At 36.4% G+C, this 23183-nt stretch overlaps 1 protein-coding gene across 1 annotated transcript in view; it reads left to right on the forward strand.

Annotated features, from left to right (window-relative positions):
* The window catches only part of RIT2 (Ras like without CAAX 2), a 288645-nt gene that overhangs the window by 93561 nt on the left and 171901 nt on the right, over positions 1-23183 (forward strand). The window contains exon 3 of the mRNA XM_028524669.2: positions 13169-13242. Within this exon, the coding sequence (XP_028380470.1) occupies positions 13169-13242 (74 nt within the window). The remainder of the gene's footprint in view (positions 1-13168; positions 13243-23183) is intronic.

Below are 23183 nucleotides of genomic sequence, written 5' to 3' on the forward strand. Positions count from 1 at the left end.
GCTCAATATATTTTTTTTAAGTCTCTTCTTACTGTGAACTTGTTCATGGGAGAGAGCCACTCAGTTTTGGAAATATTTGGGGAGCTGTATGCCAGCACTTTCACACTTACTGAGGATCCCTTGCCCTCTTTTGGCTGTTGACATGTGCAAATCTGGCTAAGTTTCAGCTGTTATTCTCCAGTTGACTTTCTGCCCTTTTGAGGAAGTATCACTTGGTTATGGTGGAGTTCTCAGATCCCTCAGGCCTCATGTTGCTCACCTCTGTTTTCTCTTGCACAGATGCTGACCCACATGGGACCTGTAGAATAATGATACATCAATTGCCATTTATGTTTTGGGGATATATGGGATACTTTGCCATTTAGTTTGTGGGGGAGCTGAGAAAAATTTAAAATCTATGCCACCACCATCTTCCCAGAATCAAACTTTGACTTCTTGAGACATAAAACACTGTTTCATCTTACATCATTGTCACAAAGTTAGGCAATGCCATCCCTGCCAACACGGAACTTGTTAGAGTGATGGTGTAAAGCCCTATAATGGAAAATGGGTGTGTGTTTGTTCACCTCTGAATGTTTTCTCACTATCATTTCATTCAGACAGATGATCTCATAGTCTCAAAATTATGGCCTTTTAACCTCAGAGATGACAAAAAATTTATTATAGATATTTAAAATAGTCACTCTGTAAGCAATTGCATATATATGTGTGTATGTATATATACATATATAAATAGAAAGCAGCAATATTTTTCTATTATTTATTAGCCAGTTGTTGTCCCATTTTTGTAAATCAACTTTACAATAACGATTTAACTTGCACATACCTTGCTTTTATAATTAAATTTCATATTCTTTAGCTTTGATCATGAAGAGTTCATCACAGTAGGTGTGGAAACCAGACTGAATAAAATGAGAAAGAATTATCTCAAGCATTGGTGATAAAAAGTTGAGGACTGGTGAGACTCTATAATTTAATAATTCTATGTCATTATTCCTACTTTTAAATTTTTCCCTACTATCTCTTATCTACCATACATCATGCCTGCTCCCTCCCATGAAGGAATATTCAATATCTGGTAAAAAAAAAAAGCAAATTTTTATTTCTCTAAAGCCTTGGAAAGTGCACAAGAAAACGTGTAATATGTTCTCTGTACTATCTGAACTGCACCAGGGTGGGAGGGTGGGTGCGCTGCTATCATTTCTGAGCACTGGGCAGAGGGAAGCTACTCTTGATTGTGTTATCTGTTATATTTTACTTAGACATGAACCATGGAGGCTTATAAAATAGCCTTTGATCATAAAAGGAAAACTGTTCTCATATATCAAGAGATCTGGTGGCCTGTATTATGACAGTGAAGCAAAGCCTGTGGGCCCAATATTTTTATGAATTCTACTTCAACTTTCTCTGTTTGTGGTTATAATGCTTATGGACACAAAGAGGCTCCAGGAAATGTAGACATTGCATCTGCATTCAAGACAGAAAATAGGAAGGTGATCGGCAAAGGACAAAACGGAGCTGCAAGGCAAGTCTTGCCTCTTAAAATGCCTTCCTGGAAGCCTCATCTAAGAAATTGACATGAGTGAGTTATAGCTCATTCCCTACCTGCAAGAGAGTACTAGGGGGCTGCTAAATATGATAACACTGCTCTCTGAACAAAGTTGTGCTTCTCTCACAGTAAGCGGAATTCTAAGATGATATGCAATGGCTTACATCCGTATGTAATCTCCTTGCCTTGAAGGTGGGAGGGACCTATAACTTGCTTCTAATTAATAACAAGGTGATAGAATGTCACTCCCATGAAATTTTACATTATATGGCAAAGGTGAAGGGATTTTCTAGATGTAATTAAGGTTTCTAATCAGTTGAGTTTATGTTCATTAAATGGAAGATTATCTTGATGGGAATGACCTTAAGAAATGAACACTTAAAACAAAGCACAGAGGTCAAAGATTCTCTTGTTGGCTTTGAAAGAGTAAGTGGCCATGTTGCAAGAGCTCTATGTGGTTAGGCTATGCAAGTGACCACCAGGAACTAAAAGTGACCTCTGGATAACAGCCGCCAAGTGAACAGGGCCACAGTCTTATAATTGCAAGAAACTGAACCCTGCCAGTGACATGAATGAACTTGGAAAAAGATCCAAAGTTGCAGATAAAAACACAACCTGCTCACATCTTGATTTCAGCCCTGTGAAACCATGATAAGAGAACTCAAATGTGCCATACTCAGACTTCTGATCAACAGAAACTGTGAATCAATAAATGGTTATTTCCAATAGTCTATTTGGATTACCATAACTGGGTGGCTTGAACCACAAAATTTACCCTGGCTGGTATGGCTCAGTGGATTGAGTGCCAGCCTGTGAATCAAGGGCATGCTGGTTCGATTACCAGTCAGGGCACATGCCTGGGTTGCAGGCCAGGTCCCCAGTAGGAGGTGTGCAAGAGGCAACCACACATTGATGTTTCTCTCCCTCTCCTTCTCATTCCCTCTACCTCTCTCTAGAAATAAATAAATACAATCTTTAAAAAAGAGCAAAGTTTATTTTCTCAGGGAGGGTACTTGTTACAGGAAATCCAAGATCAAAGTGGAAACAGGGTTTATATCTGATGAGGCCACCCTTCCTGGCTTACTGACAGCTGCTTCCCCCGGTGTCCTCACATGCCCTTTCCTCTCTGCACAAAAAGGGAGAGCTCTGATGTCTCCTTCTCTTCCTGTAAGGACTCCCGTCCTATGGGATTAGGTTCCTACCCTTATGATCTCATTTAACTTGAATTAACCCCTCAAAGGCCCTGTCTCTAAATAATGTCCTTGGGAATTGGAACTTCAACATATGAATTTTGAAGAACACAATTTAGTCCATAACAACCTTGTTTTAAGCTGCTAAGTAGCTGATAATTTATTTCATTACAATTGAAAAATAATAGAATGATAAGAATAGAGGAGATATTGGGCCAGTACCTTGCAGTAGCTACCAAAATAATGGCAATTACAAATACTGGCAAACCTTGAAGAACAAGATGGAATTTTACTAAAAGGTGGTAATACTAAAATTCCAAAGCACTTTCACATTATCTGGGTATTTTTAAAAATTACCTTTGATGTGAAGGAATACCTTTTGGATTGTTTCTGCCTCTTGAAGTTCTGAACTTTCAGTGTTATTGTGCACATACACATGGTCCAGCAGAGAGGAAGAGAACTTCAATGTTCCTTATTTTACCAGACCTAAAACGGAACTTTTTGAAAATACTCAATTCTCTGTTAACTGACAAGTGGCCCTTAACCGACACATGTTCCACTGATAAAAGTTTGAATTCAAACCTTCTCCTCATGTCCATGGGCACTGATAAGGGGAGAAAAAAATAGCCTCAAAAAATTACGTCAGCCACCATGGGTGTTGTCCTATTATAAACAGCCCACTGTTCAACACCGTCAAAGAGCTTTTGCATACTAATTAATATCATTAAAATTATTCGCTATCATTCTCTATTTTTCACAATCTTCCTACGTAAACATGTAGCATTCTGTACCTTCATTAAAACCATCAATAAGAATGGAAACCATATTGTGGCAAACAGCGAGGTCTATGACAAACTACTAGAAAACTTCCATTTACCAAATAAATCTGCTATTTCCCCTTTCAAATGGGGCAGTCCAAACATTTACTAACCCCCGGGACATGTTTGATCCTAGTTTGTACTTCTCCATCTTAGTGCAAGTCACGCCTGACTGTAGCTCATATTCCTGCACAGCTCTGATTCAAAATGCCATTCATACACTTTTGTGGAAGGACATGATTAATCTGGAAAAGCAGATTTGTGCTTCATTGGAGTAGCTACACACTCCTTTCAAATCTAATTACATATCTTAGGATTTCATTCTGTCTTTACAAATGTTAGTTTTATCTTCTGATTCTCAATACAATTCTCATCCTGAAAGAGAAGTAAGAAGTCAAGGAATTCTGATGTTTTTGCCATTTATCAGCATTACACACTCCTTTTGTCACCTTCTCCCTGGATATATTGTCTTTTTTTATTTTTTGCCAATCTTACAATAACTTCTTTAAAGTTTGGAAGAAGTGAAGTTAAAACCTTTTGGTAAAAAATCCTCAGGGTCCCCATGCACTAAGTGCTGTGCCTCATCCAATTTCTATTCCTAAATCACTTTATAACCGTCTGGGCCATCTCCGGTTATGGAACTCTTCCTTAGTGTTCCTGGTTGGGCTGTTCGACTCCACCTCTCCAGTAGAAATACCATCTCCTGCCTCAGGCATATCTTAGTACTTCCTCTAGCTGCATGTGCATGGGACATGCACACTTGCACATAATTGTACATGCTGTAAATACATTATTTGCCATCTCTCTTTCCTCCCAACCACAGGCTGTGCTCTTCACAAGCCCATGTTGTTTCTTTCACATTAGAGTTTAAAGAAATGGGACCCTCTGGAGTTGTGCTATATATAACTTATATGGTTATTACTGTTGGCATTTATAGGAATGTAAACCTGAATTTTGAATTTCAGATCAATATGATCTGATCAAAGTAGTGGAGAATATTACTTTCTTATTGTTTAGTGGCTACAGAAAAATTATAGCATAAACAGAAGTTAAGTCTTCTCATAGACTTAACTTCTATGTGGGAAATTATTTGGAGTTGTTGAAAACAGATGTGTTTAATAAGAGTAGGAAGGGTAAGTCAAGCCCTTACAATGGACATAATATTTGGACTGGGGCTTAAAGCTTGATTAGCTTTTTACATGACAGACATGTGGGAGAAGGCATTTCCTAGCAAAAAAAAAAAATGGCATGTTAGCTTTTTGCCCCATGGTTTACTAAGGGAAGACAAAATAGTTCAGTGTCATTAGAACATTGAATGCATTACAGAAAGTAGAAGGAAGTTAGGAAAATATATTATGGTGAAACTGTCAGGAGCCTTGTTATAAGCTATATTTTATTATACATTGGAAGATTTAAAGAACAATTAAGTTTCGATTGCTTTTCACTTCAATTTTTTTCTCCTTCTCATTCTCCCTGTCTCCCCACAGTACAGGGAAGTATGGAAAAAACAGTTCTATATCAGTGAGCTTCAGATGGCTTTAAATCCACTGTTGGTGGCATCTCTTCATCCTCATTAATTGAATATCTCTTGGAATCACTATTTTTACAGGAGTTGGTGGGAACACCTTTACTTAAAACTGTACTTCAGTATTTATCCCCTTTTATTATTTTTAGGTTCTCTTCCTTTAGGTTAAAAATATTTGAGGGCAGAGATGTCTGTTTTGTTCACACTGTGCCCTAGAACAGAGTATGTACAAGGTGCTCAAAATATTTTTGAATGAGTAAATGGGATACAAATTTAACATCACCAGCTGTTTCTCTCTGGCATAAAAGTGTGGAACAAAGTGAACATTTAGATGAGTAAGGACTTTAGGTCTTTTTATTTTGTGTGGCTTCTCAAATATTCCTTTTTTTTCCAAAGTTCAACCATAACACTGAACATAAGAAGGAAGGAAGGGAGGAGAAGAAACAGGAAAGAGAGACACACACCTGGAACTAACTGCTGATAGCACCTAACCAAGCAGGGGGAGACAGGCACCTGTCACACAGCCTCCAGATGTGGCTGATGTCGTCCTCATGTCATGCCTGAGAAGGGAGGGGAACACTGAGGCAAAAAGTATGTACTATCAACGTCAATCAGCAGCTGTGTGCCCTTGTCTTCTGCTTTACTGCATCACGAGCTGTGCCCACCGAATGGTGGAAAGGTAAATGGCGACCAGATGTTTGAAGGTGACACATAGACTATAAATGAGAACTGCTGCTGTGGATAAGAAGAACGAAATGTTGCATGGTGTAGAAGCCTGTAAGAAGAGGGGAGGATCAGTGGTAGGTCTGGGGAAAATTCTTATTAAAAGAGCCAGGATGGTGGGTGGCCAAGCTCAAGTCCTCTCAAAAGACATGTGGGCAGTTGCAGCCTCAGGACAATTTGGAGGTGCCCTAGATTGTAAGAGCTAAGGCATCCACAGTTCACATAACTTCCAGTGGATAGACAGAAGTGAATTCTGAGGACACCATGCTGAACCAGTTCAAAATTAAACTGTAGTTGCGCTAGTTAAGCTGTGAAGTCACCATTGCTGCCACTGGGAATAGTGATTGTCATCTTTGTCATCCTCCCAGGAATTCAAATTCCCTGTCACAGGGACCCTCATATGTTCACTTTTGAATGAGGGATTTGTCTGGATATATCTTCTTGGTAAATCTTAGGCCTCATGCCTATCACCTTGTTGCAAAGGAGGCTGGAAAAATGAGCGGCCACTTCTATGTCCATCATGGAATGAATATAGGACTCAGAAGATAGTAGATGTCCACAAACTTAAGAATTGTTTACTACTCTGCATTTCCCTTCTTACTAAACGTGGTTTCATGGAAGATTCAGTTATTATTTATATCCACATATTAATTTAAGTGTGGCCCAGATTTGGGAGTTATGTATTCACTCAGTTTAATTAAACAACAGCACCTAACCTTCAAAGTAATCCTCTTTACTCATTTGATTAATCTTCAAAAAACAACCCATGTAACAGATCTAGTTCAGTCTCCCAACCACCTCTTACTGGTTTTGTGAGCTTTGTTAAATTTAATCACTCTCTCTTTTTTCATATTTAAATTGGATGTATTGATTTATAGTCGAAGTGCTGTGTGGCTTACATAAGCTAGCCCATGTGAAAGAATCTGAAAGTTAAACCTAATTTATTGGCCACTTACTATGTGTTTGTCAGAATGCTAGAAAATGCAAACACAAAGATGAATAAGGCATGCTCCATGCTTTCCAATAGCTGAGGTCAAAGAAGAGATCAACTGAAGTGAAATGGTAAACGTGCTTTAATAGAGCCATGTGCAAAAGTACAGGGAGGGGACAGAGTCTCTCACTGGGCAGGTAGAGGAAGACTTCACCGGGAAGTGTGACAGTTAATTTTATGTGTCAGCTTGATTGGGCCATGGGAAATCCAGACATTGGGTCAAATATTATTCTGGGTATGTCTGTGAGGGTGTTTCTGGATATGATTAACATTTGATAATAGACTGACTGAAGGACATGCATTGATTGCCCTTCCTAATGAGGGAGTTCCTCATCTAATCTATTAAGGACCTGAGTAGGATAAAAAAGCTGAGTAAGAGGGAACTTTGCCAGCCTGATTGATTCAGCAGGACATGGGTCTTCTCAGGCACTTGACTCTTAGATTATATCATCAACTATCCTGGGTCTCCTGGTTGCCAACTGCAGACCTTAGAACTTCCCAGCCTCCATCATTGTGTAAGCCAATTTCTTATAATCAATCAATCAATCTTACACACAAAGATATCATTTAAATGTATACTTAATGTTTTATTAAATATTGCTGTGTTTCCCTCGAGAACCTTGACTCATACAGGAAATAAACTATGAACTATTACCAGAATGATAGTAGCAGTTTGCAATATAAATCGGTAGGTCATTCATTTCAAGAAGGCCACTGAGGGCTGTGAAAAAAATATCCTATACGTGTGTTGAGTCTATGGAGACACAGTCAACAGCTGCAATAGCCAACCCTCTGTCCAGATCTGTCGTGGCCAGTACAGTCACCCTGAGCCACATGAGGCTGTGCTGTACTTGGCATGTGACTTGCCCAAATTAAGACTCTAAGCACAAAAACACAGTGGCTTTCACAAACTTAGTACAAGAAAAAGGATGTAAGGTATCACATGAATGCTTTTCTATGTTGCTTACACATTCAAATAATATTTTAGATAAATTTAGTTAAATGACATGTTAAAATTCCCATTTGTGTTTGCTGCATTAGTGAGAACACCAGAAAATTTACATTGCACGTGCGGCCCATCTCATATGACCATTGCATAGTACTGTTGCTGTAGGTAGCACTGGTACAACCTGAGCTTCTTGGAAGTACAGAATCCCAGCCCCAGACCTACAGAAACAGACTGTGCAATTTAATGAGATTCCCCAGGAAATCTGAATGTACAGGAAAAATGGTGAACCACTACTCCAGCCCAAAGCCCTGAAAATACTTCCCTTCTTCCTCCATCTGACAAAGTAAGGATTATCTGACTTCACAAAAGGCTAGCCTAGAATTCTAGATATCATGTTTCTCTTTGTCAAATTTATCTTTAGATATGCAGAGTGTTCTGTTGTTAAAAAACCATGCTCAGCAAGCTTGGGGCACAAAGCAACTTCATTTTATCAGTTTTGAGAAAGAGGCAGCACGGACCATTTCCTCTCGTGCATACATTGCTCTTCAGCAGGCTGTTGCCAAAACCCAGGGTCCTTTCTGGTCCTCAGGTGCCCTCCTGTTGCCCGCCCGCAGCTCCTTTGTTTCACCTGGTGCTCTCACAGCCACAGCTGTTAGCGGTGTCTTCCCTTCCCTCCATCCTGCTTTTATCATCTCTGCTGATCGTCCCCTGGGGCTCTGCTTTCTGTTTCTCTCAAAACAGCTAATTTTGTGCAAAAGTAATCTCAGAGTAAGGTGTTTGTGCTTGATAATAGCTTAATATTTTACCTCTCCTGTAGTTTCATTGCATTTTAATAGGCAGTTCCTGGAAATAAAATGGCTTATCTCAACTAGAGAGAATAAAGCAGAAGGTGTGGAATTTGGGGCACCATGCCAAACTAACGAGAAAGATATTTTGGGCAGGAGGGTCCTTTGGTATCTTTCTGTTTTCCATCCCTATGCACAATATTCATTACCTTTGTTGAAATTTACTTGACATGAACACTAAATATCTGGAATTTGTTATGATGTGAGTAAAAATTGATATAGATTAGAGGAAGAAATAGAAATCATTGAAAACATTAGTTAGGTTATGGGTTAAATTTGTGCAAATATTGTGTTAGTATAAAATATGAACAATTAGAGAACTGGAACTTGGCAGTTTCTTCTTTTGAATAATTGAGTAATTAAGAAAATTCCCTTTTAAATGTTCTTAAATACTAAAAGTATAACACAAATACAGAAAGTATAGAAAACAGTGATTTATCACAAAGTAGTTTTCCATCCTCGCTAAAAAAGTATTTTCCAATAAATATAGCTTAGTTTGAATATTTATTTTTTGAATTTTATATAAATGGAAACCTACAATATATGTTTTTGGGTTTAGCTTCTTTTTACTCAACATTTATTTCTAAAATTCATCTAAGTTGTAGTGTGCTGTAGTTTTCTAAATTTCAGAGCAAAAATTATCCACTGTGTGAGTACACTAGGTTTACTTGTAAGACTTCTGTGAAATCTTTACCTATTCACCAGCCTGCAACTTTAAGTGGACTTTGTTATGCCTCCTTTGTGCCCTCAGTTATGGAAAAGGGCCACATCTTATTGCACTAAACACATTTCAAATACTACTAATGCCGTACTCATTGTAACAGCCTGTTTAGTTTTATGTATTCCCCTAGATTATAAACTCTTTGGGAGTAGAAATCAACTCTGTCTTCTTCAACATTGTAGGTTCTGTGCCTGTCAGAGTGTGCAGCAAAGATTATACACTTAAATACCTATTGATATCATTATTGATAAATACACCGATACATTAGACTTGTACCAGTGCTGATTCAGCCATGGTTTAACTTTTTGTTCAAGTGAAAGTGTCCAGGACAGTGTGTTCTAAAATGTTTCTGCTTTATACACAACATACACACAAACTGTACACAGTTTAATTAATGTACACAGTTAAGATTATTTAAGTAATATTTTTACAAATAACCCATGGACATGAACTAAGGGGGGATGCTGGAGGGTGAGGGGGTGCCAGGTGGAGGGGGATGAAGGGGAGAAAAAAATTGGGACAACTGTAATAGCATAATCAATAAAATATACTTTTTAAAAAGTTCTTATAGATTATTCGAGCCTTTATATTTTATTGTCCTTTTAAAAAATTAGATCAATGATTAATATCTTAGAGACATATACTAGCTCAGAGTTATAGAAATATGTCTTCACTGTAATACTAATTATCATATATTTCAGATATTCTGGTAGGCCATATAAGAAGTATTTAATTATTTTAAGATTATCTAAAAGTCATCTAGTGAAAATTCAATGATCACCTAATGTTTTCTTGGTTACATATTGTGATTTTAAATTATCCTAATTTCATATTTATAAGTAAATTATTTTAAAGTTCTTTAAATACATGTGTTTGTTCTACAAAGGAGTTATATAAATTATTTTGGGTAAATTCTCCAGAACACCTTAAAGATTTTGATTACTGTATTTTGCCATGTATAACATCCACCCACATTTGTGTGCATTATACATGGCACAATACACTATTTAAAAACTTTTTGTTTTTAATCATTATTGTAAATGTATCCTGCCAAGTCCCCTTTGATTTCCTTGTTGGGTAGAAAGCATCACCACATAAGTAAATATAAATAGCCAAAGTGATTTAGTTTCAATATAATTTCATGGTTAATGTGGAGCAATATTTTTTCAAAATCACAATGTAACATGCCTTAAGTTTGAATGGTTTTTTTTTAAAGCACTATGATACCTGCCACTTATGTTGATCCTCAGAGATCTCCTATGCATTGACTAACATGCACTACTGTCTCCACCGTATAAATAAGATCAAGTGGCTGGCCAATCATAGCATTGATATTTAGTGACAGGTTTGAGGTTTTAATACAGGCATTCCATAATTTCTTCTGGTAAGATACTGCTGGAGAGGAAGAGTGAAGAAGACACATCCTAAGAGATGTAATTGTTCACATCAAACATTAGTGTTTTCAAACAAATTTTATGGTGGTAGATACCTCCAAGAGAGTGGTTCCATTGTGCTTTTCTGTGCAAACAATACAGCAGACAGTTGCTACCATTTCTACCTGCTAAAGCTTTGTGTACATTCGGCCTCTTGCTTGGAAAGATAGATGAGCTCACTTCAGGGTTGGGTCTATAAGCAGATGATTGAATTTCAGGGAAGTGTTTACATGCATTGTAGAGAGTATTTCTGTCACTGCATTTCTGTATGGGAAGTCTCAACGGGAGTGGATGGATAGAAACAGAAGGGAAGATTGTTTACTGGGAGGAAATGAAAGGGATTAGTTTCTATGGAGGCCAGGCAGGTGACCTAGATTCACAACACTGGGTTGTGTGCTCTGATGGTTATTTTTTAAAAGAGAGAAAGAAATCTTGGATAGAGGGCCTGGCTTAATTTCCAGCCAATTCACATGAAGTCTCTTTGAAGGAGTTTTCTAATCCCAGGAGAAGCTTTTATTTGATATATGTTTTATGTGCTGGGTTTATCTAGGGCTCAGATAATCACACAGAGAAGCTCTCATCTGGATTACTCAGCATGCTCCTGGCCTCAGTCGCCTCTTTTCAGGGGCTGTGAGTTGAAGTAAACAAATACAAAATCTGAAAGACTTACATGTGATCCTCCGGTCACAGCACACTTTTCAAAGTAACTGTTCCTATTTCCCTATGAAATGGAAAAACAACCTTGTGCATCTTCAAAAAAATATTGCAAGTCATTCCATGAGATTTTTCTTTTGTGAGAGGAAAATCAGTGAGAGTACAAAGAGCAGTGGAATAAAAAATAGAAAGACTTTATGGTTGCCCATACACCGAATGGCTTTAGAATGGCTGGGGGTTGCAAAAAAATGCTAGATTGACCTCCCTGCAACTTATGTTTCCCACAACTTCATCTTCTAGACACAGTCATAAAGAATAAAGTTCTTGGAAGGTAAGCTGTATGTCCTATATATTTTTGGATTTTAACATCCCACTGCATATACCTATATCTTTCACCATGATTGTATCAGTTCCTTGAGAGTATAGACCATGATAGCGCATGTGTGTGTATGTGTTCTTGTCTTCAGCAGCTAGCAGAAATCGAATTGGGGGGTGCTCAGTTTTGTCCATTGAAAAAGTGCCTCCTGTGCTTGATCATCTCTACTTTCTAAACCAAAAGGTTGAGGAAAGAATCATTTATTTATGTGTGTTTCAAAATCAGTGGTATAAATAATTGTTGAGTTGTGCCAAAATTCAATGCTGTTCTCAGTGTTTTTGTGGTGAGTCAGTTTTCTCTTTACTTACACTAAAAAATGGTGAATAAAACAAAATAAAGATTGCAGCCAGACTCTACAAATGTGTGAGTTCAAGGTTGAGAAGTTCCCACCATGTTTCACAAATAATGGTATACTCACTGTTGGTATTTAAACAGGCTGAGATATATAGATGGGATTGGCATTGATGAGGAAATAAAGAGATAAAATAAGATTCTTGGCTTTCACTGCAGAGCTTCAGACCGAAATGTTTGCAGTTTTCATTTAAATAATACAGTTTTCATTTAAATAATACAGATGTGGTAAAGTACACAAATAAACACATTAAAACTTATGAAGTTTTCAGTATACAAATCTTCACCTCCTTGGTTAAAGTTTATTCCTAAGTATTTAATTCCTTTTGAAGCTATTACAAATGGAATTATTTTCTTAATTTTCTTTTCTTATTGTGCATTATTATTGCATAGAAACACAACTGATTCTTGTGTGTTGATTTTGTAGCTTGTGACTTTGCTAAACTTGTTTAGAAGTTCTATTTTACTTTAATTTATTTCTGTGAAATCTTCTGAGCTTTCTACATGTAAGATCATGTTATCTGCAAACAGAAAATCTGACTCCTTCTTTTCCCATTTGGATGCCTTTTATTTATTTTTTTCTTGCCGTATTGCTCTGACTGGAACTTCCAGTACTATGTTAAATAAAAATGGTTAATGCAGGCATCCCGGTTTTGTTCTTGATCTTAAGAAAAAGCTTTTAGTCTTTTGCTGCTGAGGATTATGTTAGGATACAAACTTGTGGTTCATGATTAAGAAAGAACCAACACATTTATTTCATGATTCGTTTCTCTAGGTAATAACAACCAAGGCCCCTCAAATCATGAGATTCTCCTGATAAAGGAGAAATACACTTCACTTCACTTGAACCAGAAATTCCTTTTCCTGTGTTTTCCTGGGTCATATCCTTCTCGCTTTGTGTACTCTACTTGACTAGAGTACCTGATTCTCAGACTTAGTAACCTATTTAGAAAGAATCTTTTTCCTATGAAATTAAAAATTAATCATGCCTTTTCCATGAACTGTATTTATATATAAACTTTGTCTTGTGTTTCCTTTTTCAGAAGATGCTTATAAGACCCAAGTCAGGATCGACAATGAGCCAGCTTATCTGGACATCCTGGACACTGCTGGTCAGGTGGGTAGTTTCCTTGGACCCCTCCAATCTCTGAAGCTAGTTGGGGCTTTTAAATCAAACATATTTACCAAAAATAAAAAGATAAGTTTAACTATTCAGACAGAGGGAGAACACATTTTCAATAGCAGCCAGGAATTAGATTTTAAAAACTGGCAGGAAAATGTGACTTAATTCCAGCAGACTACTTCAAGATTCCCTTAGTTTTCTAAGTTATAACAATATAGTTATAGATATAATATTGCTAGTGAGATTATAAAATTAATGAGATAGCTTGTTATTCTTCCTCAGATGTGCTCAATACTGTGTTGAGTCTCTAATCTGGTGATGGATTCATTAGAGAACTTTAGTTGAATATAAAAAAGGAAAATCTATTTGGCAAATATGCCTATGGAACAGAGGCTGGGCAGGCAGTGTGATAGAATGGGTAACATGACCGAGATTCAGCATAATCTAACATGCTAGGTTATAAACTTACAGACAGGAACAAGGAGGAACAAGGAGATAACTATGAAAAGGAGAAAAGAATAATTTGTATGATATAAAAATAAAGATAGAACTAAAATACTACACAGCAATTAAAAATAAAATGGGAGAAAAGGAATCAGAGTTAAAATATTCTAAAACTTATAGTATTTTGGAGGAGAATAGAGATTTTAACTCTATCCTTTATTTTTAATATAATTGTTAAAATATAAATGATAGACATAAAACAAATAATTCTCTACTTTGTTATAAACCTAAAACTGTTCTAAAAAATAAAGTCTTAAAAAGTAGCAGAGGGAAAAGGGGAGAATGCATTTTAAAATAGTGCATATAAGGTTGAAAAGAAACAAAGAAAAAGTAAAGAAGCATAATATAATAATTGAATATAAATATATCAGGAATCAAAATAAATGGGAATGGATATACCTCTCCCCAAACTGGCAAGTAAATTGGTAACATCATATTGAATAAAAGAACAAAACTAACGTCCTGTATTTGTTTGGTTTAAAAGAGACATAAGGGTAGAGAAATGTGGCAAATGAAAGAATGATTATTTCAAAATCAGGCAAAAGTAACCAAACCTAAAGCAGATATACTGGTATTAATACCAGGAAAAAGAAGATCTTATCGGGAAAAATGGATTATTAAGATGTAAAAGTGTCAGTTTGTAATAAAAACATTAAAAAGGTTGAATATTCGAGTCTATAATAACCAAGACAAATGGAGTGAACTATACAGAAAGATATATAAAACCAAAGTCATGTATAGCAGGAAATTTTAATGTTCCTCTGTCAGTAAGTGTTGGATCAAAAAGTAATATAATTGTAGAAGATTTGAAAACCCATTTAACTTACATGGAATTCTGCAGTCAATATGAGAGTAGGCATTCTTTTCACATACATGTGTGATTTATACTTTTTATTGATTTCTAATCTAAGCAAAGAATGTGGTCTGTAGAATTGTACTTTGTGGACTTAGAATGTGATAAATTTTCGTAGTATGTTTATGATAGTGGTACCTGTTGAGGAGAAAAGGAGGAATTGCGAAAGGGGAGAGATACAAAGTAGGCTTCAACTGTACATGTAATGATTTATGTTTTCTACAGTTCTGATTGACTATACGAATGTTAATAGCTGAAAACCTAGGTCAGGAGTACACAAATTTTCATTATAGTACTTTCCTTTGTTCTTAAGTCATTTATATTTTAAAAAATGTTTTATTATTTTATCTGTTTTATGTAGCTATTGGAAAAGCAACTGCGTTAATAGGAATACTGATACTGTATAAGCCATTGGAAATAAGTGTTCTTCTATATATCAAGACTTTCTGAAACCCATACATTAAGAAACTCACTTGTTTCCAGGGACATTTGGTTGTTCCCAGGGACATTTGGACAATGGACTTATGGGGGTAAAAACTCTTGAATATTTTGGGGAGATTTAGAATAGAAACATTTCTATTGGTTCATGGAAAAAAAAATAGCTAGACCATCAATTATATACAAACCTAAAGAGATACAAAGGCCCACCACAGTGTCCTTAGTAATTCAGTGTATGTGAAATGCAACTAGGTGAGATTACATGCCTGTGTCTGTGCATGCATGTATCTCACATTCTCAATATGATTAATTGGGCATCCACAGTGTTACAATACTGGGCTAATTTTTCCATGTGGATACAAAAATTATATCTCTATAGTTCTTGGCCCTGAAGAGAGTTACACTTTTATTTTTGCACATGTTTAAGAAAGAAATTATTCAAAACTGAAGAAAGATTTCACATTTTATTGCCGTGTCTTTAATCATATCACCTCTTTAGCTTTCTCTTATAAACAGTGAGTGTTCCTTATCCAACCATGTTTTAAGCCGTGTGATAAATATAAATCTTAATGTTCTACATATCATTTATATTTTTAACTGAAACTTGGCAATTTCAGAACAAAACCTGCCAAATTAAAAAAAATGATATATGCATAGCATAAATGTACTAAATAAAATGACTACCAAGACGCTGTAAAGTATACCTTTGACAGAAAGAGCTGAAAAACAGAATGCCGTTCAATGACCACATCATTCAAAGCATCTCCCTTAGGTTTTGATTTTTGTGGTGGACAGTGCTGGAGCTTTTATCCTCTAATTACTGCTGAGCCATTGTGCCAATAGGACTTTCACTGTGAACAGTCTTTAGTAGAAACTCTGCAGACAATTCATAATTGTTTCTACTTAATATCCATGTAAATGACTATCATTGTGAATATTTAATGCTAGATGGGGCTTTAGAGATCACATATTTTAGTTCCTTTTGTTTGCAAATAAAGGCACTGGGCTCAGAAGAGATAAGTAGCTTACCCAAGGTCACGTGGCTCCTAACTGCCGACACCAAAGGGATTCAGGTGCTACGCCTGTGAGTCATTGCTGAAAGTCTGCAGTGATGTGTCTGTGTTACCTCTCAAAGCCATCTCTGTGAACAGTACTGGGCTATTCGTGCCTGATAATATTTACTATTTGTGTATTACTTTTGTGACAATGTCAATGGTACTCTTAACTGAAAACCACCAGTTCAGAAAACTGTCAAGGATAATGAATCAATAACTCAAAATGGTAAAATCAAAGAAGAATCTGAAGGAAAAAATGGCATTAGTACAAGATTTTGTTTCCAATCATCTTTTTTTCTTTCTTTATGTTTTTTTACAATTGTTTTGCACAAAGGATATAGCTTCCCTAATTGAAAATGTCAGGAGTATTAGTTTGCAGATTTTTCTGGAGTTACATTGTCAATAAATTGGTGCATTAGGAAAGGATTTAGATGATTTAAATAAATAGCCATATTGCATTTATTTGGCATCTATATGAATGATCATGTTAGCAAGAACAATAGAGACAATCCATACCACTTTCTCTACTTCTTATACAGTTATATAATGAGAGAGGTACCCAGTTTAGAATAAGTACTCAGTAAAAGTAAATGAAACATTTGGGCGCATGACCTGTATATTTCCCACACCTGCTATAAGTGGGATATGTATAATTATACAAAATACTTATTGTCTCCGTGACTCACTCCCCATTTAAAAAAATAAAGGGCTTGGATTGAATGTTATTTAAGACACTTTGTGCTCTGTCATCCTATCAATCTCAAAACCATTTCATTCATTCAACAGTGAATCATTACGTTTTGGACACTGATAATGCTCTCAACAGTGCGAACCACCATGACAGATTCAAACATATTTGAAAAATGGTTTTTGCCTTTAAGAAATTTGCAGTTTAGTAGTGGAGGCAAGATATACTTGGCTTATTAGGAGCAAATGTCACCTATGTGTCATAAAGGTGGCTTTCAATTAACTTAAACAATGAAAACCAACTATTTTTGCTCTGGCAAATGATAACCAGAAAAGCATAATGCAGGATGGCTTCTCCCAACAGACCTTTAATTTCATTGAGAAGGTGCATTTATACATGTACCTTCATATTATGAGTCTGTTAAGAGAAAAACAAGTGGGTAACATGCCTATCATCTTAGGCATTCTAGGAGTAGGACAGTTTGATTATATAACCAAAGGTATTAACCAAAATCTTTTTCTTCGATTTTTCTTTTTTCTTCCTTCAGGAATACAGTTACAGTAATATTATGATGTTAAAATGTTTTTTCTGTGTTCTTTTGTGGGAAATAGAGGATGAGAGAGATAGTGTGTGGGTTTGGAGCATCTTGTATGTCTGGAAAGCCACTGGGGGCGGGGGCGGTCACAACAGGAATCAGAGGAAGGGAAATGGAAAACTGGGCTCTTGAAACTAAATCAAAGCTTAAGGAAGAAGCTTGATGGTTTTTTCTAGGTCATTTTTCTACACTTTACAGCCCAGGTTGGCAGGTTGGGAACATACATGATAATAAAGGCATGAATTTGACTGGGGTGACCTATGGATCCTTAGTGGTTTTCTACTGTAAACAGATTGCAGTAGAAAATCACTCGGGAAATACTCCTAGTTCTTATTATATATTATACACAGCATTACTAATATATCAAAATGTAAATGGGTCAGTTAGTCTTCTTTACAAGATTAAAAAATCCTTTAAGTGAAGGATTATGTCTTCTTTTATGTCTCTATCTATGTCTGGTATCTTGTTAAGTATATTGTACATGTTTCTTAATCATGTAGCTTTTTTCAATCAATTGGGAAAGAAAAGAATAAATCCAGATTTTTGGAGCAGGGAAGGATTTAAGACTCTTGGTGAATATTTTCTGTTCGTCTAATTTACATACCTAAGAATCTGAAAAGGCTCGGGAAAATGTGTGTTACGTTTCATTTGAAATTCAGAAACAGTATAGGGTTTGGGTAACTAACTTCTCTATTAGAAATCAATTCCGCAAGTAGGCAGCAAAGATGAAACGTTCCCATTCAAGGGAGTCCAGTTGTTCTTTGGACCAACTACCAGTAAATAGCATGTGCATTTTGACATTAGTAAGCAACTGAAGATAAACTGTGACCAAAAGAGTTGGAAAATATATTGCCCCAGGGTCATTAAGTGCCTTCAAAGTAAGAAACTTCTAATCACCTGCCTTTGATCTGAGGGGCTGAATTCAGAGGCCATCTTCCTATTCCTTCAACCACCAGAATTGGAAAGAAAAAGCAACTCATCCTTCTCCTTCCTTTTCCTTTCCACGCACTTAGTCCTGCCAACCCCCATCCTGGGGCCCTTCAGTGCCGTTGTCATTGCCTGAGAATGTCCAGGGGGAAAGGAGGGAGAACACAAAGAGCCCAGCCCATCCTGCCTCCTCCACTGCCACAGGAGCCCCAGCACCCATCACAGAAAAGGGCTCAAGAAACAGATACGACATTTCCCTGTATGTCCTTCATCCCAGCCTCACTCTAACACCCAGGGCTGGCTCCTAAGTTTCTGTCCAGTTTTCAGTGAACTCCTGTACTAGTCACACACATGCATACATATGAAGCCTTGGAATTTACGTTGAGTGGCCCCAGCCCTGGGACCCCTGGCAGCTCTGGTCCTGGGGTCCCCTTTGCCCTGATCCATTCCAGATGCCAGGGTTGGGGAGGTTGGGTCATGTCCCTGCCTTACAGATGGAAATCAGTTTTATTCTTCTCAACTTGTTTTTATAGCCCTCCTTTGGGCTGAAGAGAGGAGGTGGGTCTGGATCTTCCTTCAGAACTACGTTTAATGTCTGTTTACATGCTGTGTTTGCATTTCTGTTTTCTATGAATGAGGCTGCATTCAATTACAAAACAACAGATGCAAAAAATAATAATTTGATGAGGAGCCACTTAATATAGAATTATCCTGGAAACTGTTACATGTATCTGTGTTCCTAAACATGCTCTGAATTCTGACTTATTTTAAATGCAAATGAAAATGATAATGAACCTTTCATTCAGAGATTACTCAAAGTTATAGGGGGTCTGTGTTAGAATGGCAATGAGAAGACTAAATGATAAGTCTACCCACTAGGATAACAAGTATCTTTAGTATCACTAAGGAATCAAGGCATGCTTTTCCTGCCAGGATCCTAAGCCAAACATTTTGCCCCTGCTTCCAGCTTTGAAGCAAAGCTGTTTGACTCCCAAAGACTCTTTGGATAAATATACATTCATATCCTAAACTTAATGCTTCTGTGAGTTGCTCCGACAGTTATCTAGGTTCTCTTAGCCTATTATCCAAAAATGTTCTCCCATCTGAATTAATTCAAGTTTCAAATAAAAGCTAAAATATCTGATGGAAATCCAGAGAGCATTTTATCAGTAATATTTATAATGGCTCATATACTGAGTCCCTCAAAATATAAAAATAGTTTTAAAACCATTTTAAATGGGTATCCCCTTCCTACTTTCTTTGTTGGTGCTATTTTTTCCCCTACTGTAATGCAGGAAAGCCCCATTTATGAGAAAATTCTGAGTGCTATTACTTTTCTTTGCAGATATCCAACTTTGATTTCAAAATGAAATTGCAGTTCTGGGAAACCCAGAGTGCTTCCTTACAGAAGGACTATCCCATCTTGGTTAGGTTTTATGTACAAACATCTGCCTTTAAGCTCCCCATGCTGTCCCTCCTAAACTTTTCTTTCCTTTATTTTCATACCTGAAATTTCAGAGAAAATAAAATATTGAGTCACAGAGTAATAAAAAATAGGTATGATACAGAGGAGACAGACATTTTTCAAAAACCACAACAATAATAACAACAAGACATTGTGATGAGCTAAATCCAGCCAAACATCATCTTTCATTGAACTATAGGAAATCAGTAGAACCAATACGTTTGGAGGAACTCCGGTGTCAGGACTATGTGAAACTCGTGCCATCTTTTCTCTCTGAGAGAATAATGTATTAATCAGGGTTCTCCAGAGAAACAGAACCAATAGGATATCTATGTAAGTAGATATAAATATAAATGATATAGATAGATAGATATAGATATATAGATATAGATACAGATATAGATATGGACATAGATACAGGGGTGAGCAAAACAAGGTTTACAGTTATGAGTATGAAAACACATTTTATGCTTGTATTATTATTTGTCAATTTGTATTTTCCATATGAACAACTGTAAACCTACTTTTGCCAACCTCTATATAGATATAGATGATAAGAGGAGATTTATTATAGTAACCAACTCACACAGTTGTGGAAGCCAAGCAAGATATCCCACAATCTGCAGTCTGCAACCTGGAGAACCAGGAAAGCCTATGGTGTTAAGTTTAAGTCTAAAGACCTGGGAACTGGAGGCCTGATGTAAGCCCTGATCTCAGTCCAAAAGTTCAAGAACCAAGAGCTCCAATACTCTAGTGGAGGAGGAGATGGATACCTCAGCTCAAGCAGGAAGAGAGCTGATTCACCCTTCCTCCATCTTTTTGTTCTATTTGGGTCATCAAATAATTGGATAATGCCAACCCACAGTGGGGAGGTCCATCTGCTTTATCCAGCTCACCAATTCAAATGCTAATCTATCCCAGAAACACCCAGAAAGATAAACCCAGAAATAACGAGTTACCAGCTATAGGGGGATCCCTTAGCCCAGTCAAGTCAACACATGAAATTAACCATGATAAGTACCATTTGTGAAGGCTCTTCTAGTAATTGGTATCATAATATCACATGACTTCATTTTAGTAGTTGTGGTAAAGAAGAATTACTGCTTCTTTTGTTTTTTGACTCTAGTGTTACCATGTGAAATGTAGCCTAAGTAACAATACCCCTGGTGGCTCCAGCGGTATGCTTCTAAAAATTTAACTGTGGGGGTCAAGTAACTTGTGGGGCCACAGGTCATCACAATAGATCAACATGATTCCATGGTTGCTCCTACTTGATCTTATATTCCAGTTGTAGATATAAGAAACCTTCAGGTATAGTCAGTTGAGAGTCAGTTAGCAGAGGGTAATGTTAGAATAAACTTGCTTGAGTCTTGAATAGCTCTAGCTAGGTCTGTGTGTAATCATATTAGGGATTCAGCATTTCTGAGTTTGCCCTGAATTAATATGTCCAGGAATAAACTGACCAGCCTTACTGCCCAGTCATCTCCAAAACTCCACTTCTGGAGTAACTGGTAACAACTTTCATAACATTTCTAATGAAACATTTATTAATCTTTAAAAGAAGAAAGACTGTATAGAGTTTGAGTCATTTCAGGAAAAACCAAAATTCTTGAATTACTTTTATAGTAGAGAATTGGAATAAATGTTAGCTTAGTATATAATAACTATAAAATGTATGCCTTTTGATTTTTTATTTTATGCATAAGCCTTATAAACCACAATGAATTTTAAAATAACCCTGAAAGCTCTATTACCTGTTCATCCCATGAATAACATAGTCTTGAAATACAGCAGCACATATGGAATCCTGCAAACCAGACTCTCTAAGGTGCCCTGAGAACCCTCAAGAGCACAAATAACAAACAAACAAAAACTACTACACAAATAATTTTAAATGTTATAAAAACTTGAAAAGAAAGGTGATTGATTAAAATATGCCAATATACGATATTTTGAGAAGCATATTTAATACCACATAGATTTTTTTGCTATCCTGAGAGAATGAAGAGCAATACATTCCCTAAAAAGATAATATAATAGTCAACATATTTTCTGATAACAGCAAACTGTATATAATCTTGACAAATTTATGCTAGCCTGTACCACTGGTATAGGATCTATTAAGAAAATATAGTTGGGAAATATCTTTACAATTGATTAATTTTACAGAGCTGGTGTTGACCTTCTCGGTAGACTCATGGTTATTTACGAGTACTACTGCACATGTTGGTAATAACTCAAAGAATTTGCCCCAAATCTTCTGAATTCTACATGCCTTCTAGGATTTTTGTCCATGTAATTTTGTTCATGATGTTAGGTAATATAGATGCCAGTGACAATTCTGAGAATTCCTTCAGAGCTGCTCCTCAAAACAGTGAACCTGCATGAAAATTCTGTGTCCTGGGCAATCTACCATAGAAGAGCAAAGCTTGTCCAGGGCTTGAGACATTCCATTTAATTTATGGAAGTGAATTATATGATTATTTGTTATGATATCATTTCTTATAAAAATCTCCTCTTTTTTCTCATTACCTGTTTGGGAGTATGTATAGTCACATTCATATTTTCTGGGAAACTCACCTTTGCTAAATTTACTTTAGTGAAGAGACACTGTCTGATTGCTTCCTTGAGTCTCCACGTGTGTGATGATCCCCCTAGTTGTCAGCTTACAAATTTCTCAGAAATGTATGGAGGCATAAGATAAATGACTCAGTTACTTTCCATAATCTGTAATGTCTTCACCAGGCTATTGGTTCCCTTTGGAACAGGTAAATCTCTAAGCAATGATTTGTAGTGCAAATAAATTATGAACTTTTAATAATGCAACAATTTATTCATGTGAATTAATCTTAAATAGATTGCAATGACCTAAATCTGACAAAAATCTTGTGCTTATAGCCTATGAGGAGACTAGCATCATTCTAGCCTGGGCTCCTGATTCTGTTTGCTCCCAAATAGAATGAACACCTCTTAACATGTAAATTCTGGAGAGCAGACTGATATGTGACAATTTGTAATAAGCCACAAGCTATCATTTTAAATTTAGCATTTGTTGAGGATTTAGAGTGAAAGTTGTAACTGTTCAACTGCAGGGTTTAAGAGTAATTGTGTAATGCTTGTCATACTTATCATTTTATTTATATGTAATATATGTGTGTGTGCATTTTAAGAGTTGAAATCAGAAATGAGGTTTTACTTTAACATTTTTAAAGTCTTATAAAAGTATTTTACATATTGTCTTGAAATTACTATGTTTTAATATTGACAAATATCCTGATAGAGTTTTCAACTGTAGTAATTAAAAAAGCAAACTATAAGTCCCTAGATGATTTTGTAAATAATTCAAATAACTGATTTAGTCAGTTAAATTTTGATTAAGAGACAATGATGTTTTCACAGGAAACTGGACA

This window comes from Phyllostomus discolor, chromosome 9, assembly GCF_004126475.2.
Source record: "Phyllostomus discolor isolate MPI-MPIP mPhyDis1 chromosome 9, mPhyDis1.pri.v3, whole genome shotgun sequence".
Classification (NCBI taxonomy): domain Eukaryota; kingdom Metazoa; phylum Chordata; class Mammalia; order Chiroptera; family Phyllostomidae; genus Phyllostomus; species Phyllostomus discolor.